The sequence below is a fragment of the Delphinapterus leucas genome, chromosome 14 (assembly GCF_059928025.1).
Source record: "Delphinapterus leucas isolate spDelLeu-1000000601 "Yukka" chromosome 14, BTC_Dleu_Yukka2, whole genome shotgun sequence".
NCBI lineage: Eukaryota > Metazoa > Chordata > Mammalia > Artiodactyla > Monodontidae > Delphinapterus > Delphinapterus leucas.
The window spans coordinates 28487723-28502504 of NC_143142.1; the positions used below are offsets into that span (position 1 = coordinate 28487723).

The window sequence follows — 14782 nt, forward strand, 5'->3', positions numbered from 1 at the left end:
AAGTGTGTTGGCCCAAGTGAGTCAGTGAGCCCGTGACAGCACATCCTCACTCAGCCGACCACGACCAGGCCTTGGTCCCACGTGTGGGTCTGCAGCGGATGTATAACCACCGCTGGACTGTGGGCTGGCAGGCTGGACTGCAGGGCACCGCCACTGGGCTGGGAAGCCTTGCGCCTTCCGCGAGATCACTGTTACTGTTAGAAGGGAGTGATGTGCTGTTGTGGTTCCAGAAAAGCCAGAGTCCACAGTGCCACAGACCTAGGTCAGAACTCACCAGAAGGTGGCCCAAAGAAGATGTAGGTCTTCAAATGCCATTATTTGGACTTGGAGGCACCACATATTTCTGCATTTTTAATACTTTTTAGCTGTCTCCTTTAGTGTTATTCCAGCTTGCTTGTGTGTTCTTGACGCAGATGTGTTGTGGGACGTGACTTGTCAGGTTTCAGGCACAGAACCGGCTGGCGTCCTGGAGGAGCACTGGACCGATGGGGTGGCTGGTGGCCCGGGTGGCCCCCGCCCCCCCGCCCATCCTGGGACCGCTCTTCCGTACTCCAGCTCGCCAGGCCACAGAAGCACTAACAGCATCACAGCATCCCGGGAGCTGGGGCTGCAGGGGTACCGATCACAGCCTCCCTTCCCTTCCTCACGGGATGCTCTGGGTGCTTGTTGAGTGAGGCTGTTAGATGAGGAGGACAACCCTGCAGAGAGGGGACCAGCGTGCGCCACCCCTGCTGAGCCTCCTGGGTGGTGCCAGTCGTGAATCAGGCCTGATGGCACTCGGGTGGTGACCCACATCTCCCCTGCGCTTTTGTATGAGGTGCTGCATGGCCGGCGGCCAGTGGGGCCCGGAGTGGGCGCTGTGGCCTCAGTGCGGCTCCTCTCTACACCCGCGGAGCATGAGTGTGTCGGGGCCTGACTTGGGTTTGGCCTCCAGCCGGCGCTCAGGGCACTTGTCTCTCCTCCAAGGTCCGTCAGACCTAGTGAGGGTCCAGCATAGATGGCGGCGGTGAGAGATTTTCACCGTAGTCTCACAAAATGGTTAGATTTTTGCAAAAACAGGATCTCACCTCGGTTCAAGCCATGTTGCGTGTTTTGTGGGTCACTTTGTCCAAGGCGCAGCGGATACAATTACAGAGGGCCACCGTGGGGCAGGGGCTCAGCTCAGCAGTTCCTCAGGGACCCACGAGGGGTGGGGAGGCTGGTTAGGGGGTCCAGCACTAGCATTAAAATGCTTCCACCCGGAGTGACACGCTTGTGTTCCCTGGGCTGAAGCAGCTGGGCTCACAGTGCCCTCCAGGGGGAAGAAGCCAGAACCTGGGAAGTGAGCCTGCTCGCCCCATGGAGGCTGAGCCTAAAAGGCGTCTTAGGGAGCAGACACCGTGAGTTGGGGGGGGGGGTGGGGGATCCTGTGCCCTGTGTGGGGCCTGCCTGCTGGTCCTGCACCCCCAGAAGGAAGCACAGCAGCTCCCAGAGCCGCCACCTGGCCCCCCACCCACCTTGAGCTTGTGTGTCCCCAGCTTTGGCTGGAAGCCTGAGGGTCATATCCTGTGGCTCCTCCAAATCTCAGCCAGGTTGTTAGGGGAGGCTGGGTGGACTAGCCTAGGGCCGTACGCAGGAAAGATTCGTGGGGGCGTAAGTGCTGGGGACATACAAATGGGGACAAGGGCTTTTATTTGGGGATGCGCTGCTTTCCATAGCTACCAATTAAAGACTCTCAGGGCTGCCCGAGAGCCTCCAACGCAAGAGAAGCCCCTCCCTGCGTGGAGTGGGCTGTCAGGGCTGCACCCCGGGAAGGGGCGGGTGCTGTCGGGGAAGCAGAGGCTGGAGAGACAGAGGGGCACTTAGGGTTTATTGTGACCAGGTTGTTCCCGAGTTCAGAGCTGCACGTCCAGTACGAGGCGGCACCTTGCGGCTCCAGGTGTCATCACAGGATGAAACACACGGTTTCTAACCCCCTAATTCCCAGACATGGTTGAACACTTAAGAGAAGGTGAGGTTTATTTATTTAGCCCTTTATTTATGGCCCATGAGTTCCTTCAAGTCCTCTCTGGTCTGATGTTTGGGTAGGGATGCCAGTCCCCACTCTTCTGATGTCCTTCATCCCGGATGACGGACAGGACAGTCTCGCTGCCTCTGCGAGGGGCCCGTCCCCACACACTCAGACCAGGGCTCCCCTCAGCGGCCAGGAGACTCACCAGGGTTGGAGGAAGGACCTCTGAGCCGCGGCGTCCGAGGCAGGGACGCGCCTCTATTCGTTGACCTCCTCCTCGTCGTCCTCAAAAGCTTCCTCGCCCTCGTCGGCCGTGGCATCCTGGTACTGCTGGTACTCGGACACCAGGTCGTTCATGTTGCTCTCGGCCTCAGTGAACTCCATCTCGTCCATGCCTTCACCCGTGAACCAGTGCAGGAAGGCCTTGCGCCGGAACATGGCCGAGAACTGCTCCGAGATGCGCTTGAACAGCTCCTGGATGGCCGTGCTGTTGCCGATGAAGGTGGCGGCCATCTTCAGGCCGCGCGGCGGGATGTCGCACACGGCCACCTTCACGTTGTTGGGGATCCACTCCACGAAGTAGCTGCTGTTCTTGTTCTGGATGGCCAGCATCTGCTCATCCACCTCCTTCATGGACATGGGGCCCCGGAACACGGCGGCCACGGTCAGGTAGCGGCCGTGGCGGGGGTCACAGGCCGCCATCATATTCTTGGCATCGAACATCTGCTGGGTGAGCTCGGGCACCGTCAGCGCCCGGTACTGCTGGCTGCCACGGGCGGTGAGCGGGGCAAAGCCGGGCATGAAGAAGTGCAGGCGTGGGAAGGGCACCATGTTCACGGCCAGCTTGCGCAAGTCGGCGTTGAGCTGGCCAGGGAAGCGCAGGGAGGTGGTGACCCCGCTCATAGTGGCCGACACCAGGTGGTTGAGGTCCCCGTAGGTGGGCGTGGTCAGTTTCAGTGTGCGGAAGCAGATGTCGTACAGGGCCTCGTTGTCGATGCAGTAGGTCTCGTCCGTGTTCTCCACCAGCTGGTGCACGGAGAGGGTGGCGTTGTAGGGCTCCACCACCGTGTCCGACACCTTAGGAGAGGGCATCACGCTGAAGGTGTTCATGATGCGGTCGGGGTACTCCTCGCGGATCTTGCTGATGAGCAGGGTGCCCATCCCGGACCCGGTGCCGCCGCCCAGCGAGTGGGTCAGCTGGAAGCCCTGCAGGCAGTCGCAGTGCTCGCACTCCTTCCGCACCACGTCCAGTACGGAGTCCACCAGCTCGGCGCCCTCCGTGTAGTGGCCTTTGGCCCAGTTGTTCCCGGCGCCGGTCTGTCCTGGAGTCAAGCAAGAGAGGGGACACGGTTCAGACAGGGCTATGGGGCGGGGGGAGCTGCGCGGGGCCATTAGTACATTTAAAGTGTGTTAGGAAACGATTAGATAACAGAGCGAGGGTTGGGCCCCGGTCCCCCAGCACTGCAGGAGCGTGGGAGGGCAGGCAGCTGCTTCAGACAAGGAAAATCTGCGTTTTAAGATGTACGTGTGTTCTGACCTGGTAATTCCATTCTTGTTTTTAAGTAGATAATTCTCCCACAAGGTAAAAGACAGAACAGAAAGTATACATTAAAAAACAAATTGCTTTCCCCTCTCCTTTGGGCTCTCTGAATTTTGTACTACGCACAAATACTTCCTTTTCGAAACAGTAATACTTTCTCATGTTAATTGGGCTTCTCGTTCATCATCCAGAATTACGGTTGCAAAAGTTTCTGAGCACCCACTATTTTGCACCTGTAATTAAACACCCAGCACAGGAAGTCATTCCTGCCCTCAAATTGCTTCTAGTCCGTCGTGGTAAGATTAACATGTGTGAAACTCTTTGTATTTTTTCCAAGGAGTTCAAGTAACTAGAAAGAGACCTTCTCGTTAGTCTGTTTTGGGTTTTTTGTTCGTTTTAAACAACGGTGCTTTTCCCCCAACATGCTTATTTCTACTTTACTCTATGGAAGAAATTTTTAATCTGAAAGGTTGGCTGATCAATTTAAAATCCTAACTTTCAGTTCACTTCGTTATAAAATGGAAGCTCCATCAGTAGACAAAGCATTTTTTCCAAGCTGTATACACAGGCCTGTGTTTGTTTGAATGGATGCACTTAGAAAGATCTGGCAAAGAGGACCGGGAGGAACTTATTTTCGTTTTTGCTTTTCTGGACACTGCGCATTTCCTGTAATGCAGTGCTCTTCAGACACCACTGCTCTGTAGCCCTGAAAATATTTAAAAACTACATACCCCAACATTAAGCTGACATCTAACGTCTTCACAAATTCAAATAGTTGCAAATGATATTTTAATTTCCGAGGTACTATAAATACTCCCTTTTGAAAACAAACATGTTACACATCATTCTATTAAATGTATCCCACAGAGTCCATGTAAAAATCAGGAATAGGGAATTCCCTGGCGGTCCAGTGGTTAGGGCTTGGCAGATTCACTGCCGCAGCCAGGGTTTGATCCCTGGTCGGGGAACTAAGATCCCACAAGCCGCGCGGCGTGGCCAAAAACAACAACAACAACAACAAAAAAAAAACAGGAATAAATCCTAAGTTGAAATTGATTTAAAAAAAAATTCCTATGATCACAAGGTGTTTAAAATGTCAATAACTGTATTCTTTTCAATTAGTTCATTTATCCAAGTGTGAACATCAGATATTGCCAGAATGATACAAGGTTTGGCATCCTTTTTTTTTTTTTGGCCACACCACACCACATGTGGGATCTTCCCTGACCGGGGATTGAACCTGTGCCCCCTGAAGTGGAAGTGCAGAGTCTTAACCACTGGACCACCGGGGAAGTACTTGGCATCCATTTTATTTCTTTGTCTTTGTTTTTACATATATAAATACTGAGAAGTCTTGTTCACATAAATATGTAAATGGAATCAGTTGTATTCTAACAATGTCATTGAATTATTTGATCTTCAGAGTTAAATGCCAAAAATCAAATAGTGTGCTTCCCTGGTGGCGCAGTGGTTGAGAGTCCGCCTGCCGATGCAGGAGACGCGGGTTCGTGCCCCGGTCCAGGAGGATCCCACATGCCGTGGAGCGGCTGGGCCCGTGAGCCATGGCCGCTGAGCCTGTGCGTCCGGAGCCTGTGCTCCGCAACGGGAGAGGCCATAACAGTGAGAGGCCCGCGTAACGCAAAAAAAAAAAAAAAAAATCAAATAGTGATCTATCATCAGAAAGTATTTTTAGGGACTTCCCTGGCTATCCCACATGCCACGTGGCACAGCCAAAAAGAAAAAAAAGTATTTTTAATCATCTTTCAGCCCAAAACTCAATTTTGTGGAAAGCAGAATTGGAAACACCTGACTTGCATCAATCACACTTTCCTTCTGTTGGTCCAAAAGGCTTTTGCACCAAGACTTACCTAATGCTTTCAATGAAAGGCTCTTTGTGTGGTCCCGTATACTTAGACAGGGTTGGAAATTTTGAAATAATTCCAACACAACTTTGCAAATACGGTTTTTAACGAAACGTTTTAAATATATTTTTGTCAAAATTTTTAGGTTGCAGATTTAGCTTATTCAGGTTGTAAAAACTATTGGCCATGTAACCTAACTGGCAAAGGCAGCCCTCATTATCAGAGCGATTCTGTCGATTGGACTTACTTTCTGTCAGAAAAACTTGACTTTAATGTTCAACTCAAATCAATATGTTAATATGCATTTTAAGGAATATTAGAGAAACCGCTGGGAACTGAATTCTAGAGCACACTGTAAGGTAAGTTACAAAAAGCAGTAAAATCAAAGTAAATGATGCAGAGATTTAAAGATAAATTAAAAAGACAAGGCATTGCCATTTCTCATTAACTGGTAATTAGGCAGTGTAAGGTGCCGCTAAAATGGTCAGCTGTTGAGGAAGCAAGGAAGGCTATTTAAAGGCCTTGTATTTCTTCAGTTTGGGTATATCAAATTTGGTTTTGAAAAGAATCATGTATTATAAAAAATTTTAAAATAAATCCATCAGCCCCCTTATCAAACTTTCCCTACATATCGAACAAAAGAGACCACGGTGGTCCCACTGCTGAAGGTGGAGCCGGCAGGGGATTCAGCTGCGTCAGGCGGACTCGGAAAACAAGAGGAGCAGAGGGGCCAAGGCGCTGCTGGCACATGCTGTGCAGACCTCTCCCCCGTTACGCCAAAGACACTCCCTTGATTTCTGTCTACACCCACTGGTGGCAACAATTCACCACCACCCCCGTGCACCGATAGGGGAAACAGCTGTGGCAGTGACACAGCCGGGGCTGCCCCTGGAGACCCGCCTAGCACCACAGCAGAAGGAAGGCTCTGGGCGCTTGGGGGCAGGGCCTGTTCTCGGGCACCCCCGGATTCTGCAGTTATCCCGGGGTGCGGCCTCACACATGGGGAAGGAGTCTTAGCTCAAATGTCTTTGGATCTTGCACAGCATTTATCAGTGCTAAGCCCTGTGGTGTAAAGTTCAAGTCTGTAAAAGAAGAACCACGGAAATTCTGTGATTCTTCAGTAAGTTTAAGATGTACTATTAGTGATTCGTATCTTATACCAAGGGAATCCCTTCGGGAAGCATCTAAAGAAGTCCTACAAATCCATAAGGACAACGACAGCCTTTAGGAAGAAGGGCAAAGATATAAGCACAGATCGCAGGGAGGGAAGTGCAAGTAACAAACCCATGGCATACTCCTCATGAGGGAAATGCAAACTAAATAAGGAGATTCGGTTACCCTCCACGAAGCTGACAGAGCTCAAAAGCTTGGTAACACCGTGCTGACGGGGGTCTGGGGCAAGGCCCTCCCACACACACTGGAGCCACTGGGGGCATGAGGAGGACAGGCCTCCACAGGGGGCAAGTCAGCGACAAGGATCAAGGTTGGTCCCATTGACTCAGCGAGTCTACCCAAAACGTGCAGAATGACACGTGGACAGAGACTCACCAGGGAGCAGTTTGTAATAGTGAAAAGGTCAAGAGCTAAATATCTATGAGCAGAGGACTGGTGCCATCAGCGAGGCCATCGAGCCGGGGGGGCAGAGATGGACAGACTCCAGAGGGGCAGCCTTGAGTCCTGCCACGGCCCCTTGGGGCGTTTCCCCCCCAGCAGGTAACTGCATTCTCGCTCGGGAACACAGACTCCCTTTATGGTGAAACCTGGCTGGCTGCCTTCTCGTATGAGGCTGGAAAACCATCACATCCTTCCTAGGCCCCCACGACTCTCGCACCTCCCCACCAAGCCAGCACGCACCGGGCCAGCCTCCCGCCTGGAGCTTGGTGAAGAGCAGATACACCTTCAGCTGGCCCGAGGGACTAAGAATGATTTCACTAAACAGCGTGGAAACCAATGACCGGAGTGCAGTAGGGACACCGGGCGACAGGCAGCCACAGCCAGTGAAGCCCCTTGGCCTTGACCTTCCCCTCCCTCCAGCTCACACCATCCACTTGGCTTCCTCGGTGTTTACAGCATGATCAGCCATGAGGTTTTCTCGGCCATTGACAAAAGAAGGAAGCTGGAGGCTTCTGAAAATATTTTGCCACTGTCTCATAGCAACAGACGTTCCCAGTTAAATATTTGGGGGTCAGGAGTTGAACATCTTCTGCAATAGAGGTTGGGACATTAACCAGTGGCTCCAGATTGTAGAACACAAAACTGCAACAGATCCCAGGGGCCTCAGAGCCCACCCCTGGTTCACCTCCAGCTCACACGGGGTGTGGGGTAAAGCTTAGGGCTACGTGCTCCCGGACTCCCCTCCAGCCCTGAATCTGGAAGAGAAAGTTACACGTACAGAGAGGCCTAAGGTCAACCTTCCTGGTGCTTCGCTTTGTCCCACAAAACTCTCTCCCACTAATAGGCATGACTGCTATGCAACGAGCAGTTTGTTAAGAAAAAAGTGGGGTTTTCTAAAGCATATTCATGTTTAAAACTCAAATGCAGAGAACTTCCACTTTTAAAATTACACTTACTTCAAGTCAGTGTTTTTTTTTAAACTACTTCAAACTATATCTGAAAATGGAATGACGCTGTTTTTTTTAATTCACCAACTCTGAAGGCAATGGGGTGAACCATCTCCATTCACAGGCAACTCGGCCTCTTTTATTAACTGGAGAATGACTTAAAAACAATTGTTGAGCCTAACAGCACACCACAGTGCGTTCAGACATTCTGGGTCCTCTCCATGCCCCATGGCAAACATGTTATTTTCTTAGTTAAAAATTGTGTCAACTTTTAAAAATTTCTATCAAAGCTGTTTCACATCAGTACCATCTTCGTTCCCCTAATTTGGTAGAATATCTCTATTAAGGCTGTGAGTACTGCTGTCTGATACAACTTTCTGCAGTGATGGGACTGTTGTGTCTTTGCACTGTCCAATATGGCAGCCACTAGCCACACCTGGCTATTGAGCACTGGGTGTGTCGAGTACAACTGAGGAAGTAGACTGACTGTATTTAACTTCAATTAAATTTAAATAGCCACATGTAGCTAGTGGCTACCATATTGGATGGTAGGATCTTGAAGCATCTTTGCTTGAGAACAATTATGTAAAGTCTAGTTCAGCAAAAGGTAAAGAATATAAATGTCCCTATTTGTAGACTATAAAAATACTGGTAATTTAGACTTTTTGATGTAATAAAAGGGGCACCAGAGACCTTTGTCCTGGTCTATTTGAAATATCAAAGGTGACAAAAACGCTTGAACAAATTATCAGAAGCTTCGCCTGTCCCATTGCCTGTGTAGGTTGTCATTGTGATGGGGAAGGGGATGATACCAAGAGGACTCATAAACTTCGTGAACATGTACCTCGCTGAAGGTATCTTGCTCTACCTTTATAACAGGTCACTGCCTGATTCTAATACAAGGGAATCAGTTCATGTACCAATAAAATCTTCCAAGATTCTGCCTCCTCTTGTACACTTTGAAGTAACCTTGACTCCCAAAACCATGGCTCCAAGGTGAAAGAGGCTGGTCACACTAACATTAAACTTCGTTTAATTTTATATAATTTCTTCAGGAGTTTGCAGAGGAACAGGCGCTGCCATCATTTTCTGGGTGGAGGAAGGGGGAAGGAAGATTTGCCCAAATCCAATAAAACTAATAAATTCATATGGCACCAACCTTTGGAAAGAAAGCAGAACACCTGTCTATAGATGATGGAAGAAGAAATATAAACACACTGAAGTTAAAAGATGAGCAACATAAAATCCAAAGACAAATTATTACCATATTAGGATAGTCATTTATGAGAGGGAAAAATAAGTTAATGTCTAAAAATTTTCAAAATGAAGAACTATCACCAGTAAGCATTTCATTTAGAGAATCAAAGGTTACTTTTCCCCAAGAGGGTACTTTTCTTTTTTTTTTTTTTTTTTTTGTGCGGTACTCGGGCCTCTCACTGTTGTGGCCTCTCCCGTTGCGGAGCACAGGCTCCGGACGCGCAGGCTCAGCGGCCATGGCTCACGGGCCCAGCCGCTCAGCGGCATGTGGGATCATCCCGGAACGGGGCACGAACCCGTGTCCCCTGCATCGGCAGGCGGACTCTCAACCACTGCGCCACCAGGGAAGCCCAGAGGGTACTTTTCTTAAAGAAGCTGTCTATGATGGGGCTGGGGACTGCTGATTTCCATTCTAAGCTTTTCTACACCACGTGATGTTTTTAATCTTGCACCCAAATTAGCTGGATGTTTAAAAAGTAAAAAAGAGGGGGCTTCCCTGGTGGCGCAGTGGTTGAGAGTCTGCCTGCCGATGCAGGGGACACGGGTTCGTGCCCCAGTCCGGGAAGATCCCACATGCCGTGGAGCGGCTGGGCCCGTGAGCCATGGCCGCTGAGCCTGCGCGTCCGGAGCCTGTGCTCCGCCAAGGGAGAGGCCACAACAGTGAGAGGCCCGCGTACCGCAAAAAATAAATAAATAAATAAATAAATAAATAAACAAATAAGAGGAAGAAGAAAGCAGGAAAGACAGAACCTACCGAAGATGAAGTTGTCAGGCCGGAAGAGCTGCCCGAAAGGCCCAGACCGCACACTGTCCATGGTGCCCGGCTCCAAGTCCACCAGGGCGGCCCTGGGCACATACTTCTGAGCTGGAAGAGAACAGAGCCCACCCACAAGGGTCAGTCTCTGGTTCCTAAGGCAATGGACTTCCCGGGAGCAAGTCCCACCAGCACAGCCGCCTGAGATGTACAGAGCGGGCTTTCTTAGAGTCACAGAATCTCAGCCCTGGGGGAGGGGAGCCCCAGAGAACACAGTCCACCGTGGACTTGTCCGGATGAGGAAGCCAGCCCGGCACAGGGCACAGGAAGTTCCTGGAAAAGGCAGGATGAGAAACGAGGTCTTCCGACCTCCTGCCACCTGTATTTTCCAGTTCTCACCCGTGGGCAGTTCTACTTTTTAGCTCCATGGAAATCGTACTTGCTGCAGCGAGTGGCAGAGCTGCTGGGACACTTTGGCACCTCCCTCCCTCACACGCACGTGAACCCACGAGCGAGTCTGAGCACCTGTTCCAGGTGCGTCCACGGCTGTTTCCCGGGAGACTGTCTCATTTATGGACAAGTGTGGCCGTGTGCCGTTTCATCTGTAAGCACATGCTCACACCAACTGGGCAAGAAACTGTCCCCATGAGGGTGGGGTCACTAGGACTGCATTGGGAACTGCTCTACAACCCATCCTGCTACGCACACACCCAGGCTGAAGAAAGAATGTCACCAGGCTAGGCCTGAGGGTGACCAGCAAGTGCCATGTATATTGCCCTCTTCTCAGTTCCATCCAGGAATCTCACCATCCATGTCCTGCTGTTCCAGACCTTTTTAAAACCCAGTAATTTATGTGTCCTGTTCTTCCCAGCTCTCATGTGGACAAGCAGTAGTAACTCCAAAGATGGAGCGTGATTATCTCTGGGGCCGGGGACACATGCATATGGAAGGGCAGCTCCTGTCACTTCCTGGGTGTTCTTTCAATGTCTTAGTTTTGTGTTGTCTTGTGAAGGGCATGTATCACTTTTATAATAAACGTTGTTACAAAAATAAAGTATAATGTAACCACCATATAGATGTAGCTACCCAGGACAAGGGTGATACTATTCTCAAACTTGGATAAACCACAACCTGGAATTTTTACTAAACTCCACCAGATAATGACACTCTCTGTCTGTAGTTGCAGCTTCCAGTGGATGTAAAGTCTTTTTGGAGGTCTGCAAACGGCCAGAAAAATCATTTGAGGGAGTGTTTTTCAAAGTTTTAGCCAAAAACTTTCATTAAGAAATAAAATTTTAAAAGATAAAATAAATTTTAATAAGAGCCGGACATGACCCACTAAGCTGATATCACAGCAGCAGCGGGTCCACTTCAAGAGCTCAGACCCGCCGGGGAGGACGAGATGCTGTTTGAAATCAACCGACGTCGGATTTCCCGCCCAGAGCGAGGGAGGAGCCCGGCGTCCGGCTACAGCTGGGAGGATTTTTCCAGAGTGAACCACCCACGCGCCGGGCGGCCCCGCGGGTTGGGGAGGGGAGCATGGCCGGGGTCCCACAGGGCGATGCCGGGGTCCCAGAGAGGGATGGCCGGGGATGGGGGAAGGGCGGGGTCGCGCCGCGCCACTCACACGATGACTCATTGTAGTAGACGTTGATCCTCTCCAGTTGCAGCGTCGAGTCACCCACGTAGCCTCCAGCAGGGTCGATGCCATGTTCGTCGCTGATCACTTCCCAAAACTTGCAAAGGGCGGGGCGGAGGACAGACGGTCAGCCCGGGGCCCTGGCACCCGCGGCTCCCCTAGGGCCGGCCCGGCGGGCGGGCGGCGCGCGGGGAGCGGCCGCAGAATTCCAGGCGCGCCTGAGCTGCCAGCGGGCGCTCCGGGGCCGCGGGGACGGGGAGCGGGGCCGGGTCCCGCGGTGACGTCCCCCTCGGCCGCGCCGGTCCTCCCGCGCTGCCCCGGCCCGAGGGATTAGGGAGGGGCGGGCCGCCCACCCGCAGGGAGCCCGGCCCGGCCCGCGCCCACCTTGGTGCCGATCTGGTTCCCGCACTGGCCCGCTTGGATGTGCACGATCTCCCTCATGGCGCGAGCTCGGCGCTCGCTGCTCGGACAGCGCGGCGACTGCGGGCCCAGCAGCTCGGCGCCCTGGACTCGGCGCAAGCCGCCCCTCCCCGACCCTCCCCCAGGCGCCCTGGCCAATGGCCGGGCCCGCCCCCCCGGCCGCGCCCCCTCCGCCCCCGCCCCCCGTGCGCCCTCCCCCATCTCCCCGGGCCAGGCCGGGTCTTCCCAGCTTCCGCCTCACACCCCCTCGCCCCCGCGGTCCTTGCGCCTTCCCGCTGCCCCCACCCCGGGCCCCCAGCGGTCTGTGCGCCTCCCTCCGCTCCTCACCGTAGGCAGCGCGCCCTGGGCTCCCCACCCAGGGACCGTTCTTCCCGGGCCGCCTCGACCCTGCGCGGTCCCGGAAGGGAGAACAGACCGGGGACAGTGGAGGGACCCCTGCTGGGGGGTCGGTCCGGGAAAGAGCCGGTCCTTGGGGCGCCCACCCGAGTGGGTCGGGGCGGAGACGCAGCGGGCGGGCGGCGGACGGGAAGGACAAGTTCGCCCCCCACCCCTTCGCTGCCCCGCGCGGAGGGAAACCGGAGAGCCCTCGCGGGTTCCCGGACCGCGGGCCTAGGGGTGCACATGGTCCCCGCCCGCCACGGGTTCAAACCCAGCGTGTAGAGGTCTGTGGGACACGGGAGTGGAGTTTTTCGGGGCGACTCTGACCCCCGCCCCCCGACTCAGGCTCCGGCACGGGTTCTTACGTCTCCGCCCTACTGTATCTCCGTCTCGAAATACCGGTGCCCTTCGGTACTGAGCACTTGGAACAGTTTGTGATGGAGTTTGATTAAAGTGAACACATGGCTGGACCTGAAAACGAACACACACACACACACACACACACACACACACACACGCCCTGCACAGTTTACGCAGCCTCTCCATCCGGAATCTGGGAGGAAAGGCTCTTTGTCGGCCCTGGAAGGGGCAGGGGTCTGGGCTCTCCGCCTGGTTCCCTCACTTTCCCCATCGCTGGGTCGGGGCCTCCCTTGCTGTTGGGAGGGGGTGTGGACGCGGACCTCCTGCGTGTGAATACGTGCGAAGCTGGAGGAGGGAGGAAACTTCAATCTTACGGAGCTCATGTGTCTTCTCTCTCCGCTGGGGCCACGGAAAGTCGGGGGTTCTGCTGTGCAAAGCTTGGTTTCCTGTTCCTTTTACAAGGTGCAGCCTAACCTTTCTGAACCCCCGCCCTCCCCTTCCCCAGTGTTTGCCCACAGCCCCTCCAGCAGGTAAACAGTCTTCACTCCTTAGCTGCTGGCATCAGGGTTCTGGGTCCCCCACCCTACCTTCTCGGTGGTCCTCAACCCCCAGGGGATGTCACCCCAGCAGCCTGGGCCCCCGCTGCCAGCCTCCCAGGGGCACGGCTCCACCTGACACCCAGGATTCTCCAGGCCACTCCTGTGGGCAGCCCAGCTGGCCAGGCGGGACTCACAGTTATTTCTGTGCCACAAATGCCTCCTGTGTGCCGCGCGTGTGTGTGTGTGTGTGTGTGTGTGTGTGTGTGTGTGGTTTGAAAGAAGTGGAGAACTTAAAATGTTTTCTTCTGGAGTTTTTCAAACGTTCCCAATTTCAGGGGTCAGTTTCTTTAACCTTCAGATCCCTGCCCTGTCCCCCTCACCCTCCCCTGCAATGCTGCTTCTCTGCCTTTCTGTAGGTTCCCATACCTCTCTTTACACACAGGGCACCTGGGGAAGCAGGTTACGGGGCACAGCCCTGCCCATGCCCCCAGTCAGGACCCGAGACAACCCAGCAAGCACCCTTGCTTAGCCTGCATGTTGCCATCGCTCAATTTAATTATTGACTCCAAAGAAATGTTCCCTTTATCTGTGTGCTGGTGCTGAGTCTGGTGCAGGGAGTGGAGGGAGGGCCTGTGGTTCCTGGAAGAGCCTGGTCACTCAGTCCCTGTGGAATCAAGCCCCTGAGTAAAGAGAAGTGCCCACGTCAGCAGCTTCAGTGCTTTGTTGAAATGGCCACCTCACCAAAGCTAGTCCTTGGGTGGAATTTGAGTCCAAGGTGTTCACTGGAGCCAGAGAATAGGTGTCGGCATGGCCTCAGGGACACCTGGATTTGATGGGGGGGAGGCTGATTTACTGGAGTTTCTGATGGACTCTCCCTGCTGACCAGCGGCACAGCCTGCCCCCTGCACCATGAGGGGGGAGGGGGAGGTGACGAGGACTCAGTGCTAGACGCTTTTGTACAGAATCTGCACGCCACCCCTCCAAGTTTAGGTGTCACTGCCGCTAAGGCAGGTGGGAGTGAAAGGGTCCCCTGCTCCTAACATGGACGGGGCCCAAGCAAGGGCACAGGTAGGCTAAAGACACAGCAGCTACAAATCAGGCTTGCGGAAACCATTCCCGCGTCCCACGCGGGAAGCATCTCCTGTGCACACCAGCCCTCGGTCCATCTCTTCTCCCCCCCCAACTATGGCCATCCCTGGGCCACATTCCGTGTCACAGTCACTAGTGGGAGGAGGGGGCCCTGAAGCAAGCTCAGGGATGTCTGGGCAGGGAGTCCTGAGGTCCCGGTGGCCCCAAGTGGGAGGGGCACCACCCAGGGCCCCGTCTGGACAGAGTTCTGGGTCCTCACCTCCTGTCTGCTCGCTTTCCACCTCCCACAGCTCCTCGCCCTGCCCTGTTTCCTCCATGGTCACCACGCGGGGTAAGGACCTGGGGCCACTGCCCAGGTCTGGATATAGGTGGGAAAAAGCCCCCCAACCCCGG

General features: G+C 53.7%; 1 protein-coding gene across 1 annotated transcript; it reads right to left on the minus strand.

Moving 5' to 3' along the window:
- Positions 1-1580: 1580 nt before the first annotated feature.
- Positions 1581-12290, minus strand: TUBB6 (tubulin beta 6 class V). Its single transcript, XM_022551401.2, has 4 exons — positions 11988-12290; positions 11592-11700; positions 9965-10075; positions 1581-3312 (listed from the first exon to the last, which is right to left on the minus strand). The coding sequence occupies exons 1-4, from the start codon at positions 12222-12224 to the stop codon at positions 2249-2251; spliced, it is 1521 nt and encodes a 506-aa protein (XP_022407109.2). The 5' UTR covers positions 12225-12290; the 3' UTR covers positions 1581-2248.
- Positions 12291-14782: the final 2492 nt, after the last annotated feature.

Excerpts from the sequence above, each read along its gene's own strand:
- TUBB6 (XM_022551401.2), bottom strand. The coding sequence starts at position 12,224 with ATGGGGGAGGGCGCACGGGGGGCGGGGGCGGAGGGGGCGCGGCCGGGG. Across the intron at positions 11,701-11,987 it reads GGAACCAGATCGGCACCAAG|TTTTGGGAAGTGATCAGCGA; the intron begins GTGGGCGCGGGC and ends GCCCTTTGCAAG. Across the intron at positions 10,076-11,591 it reads CTACTACAATGAGTCATCGT|CTCAGAAGTATGTGCCCAGG; the intron begins GTGAGTGGCGCG and ends GTTCTCTTCCAG.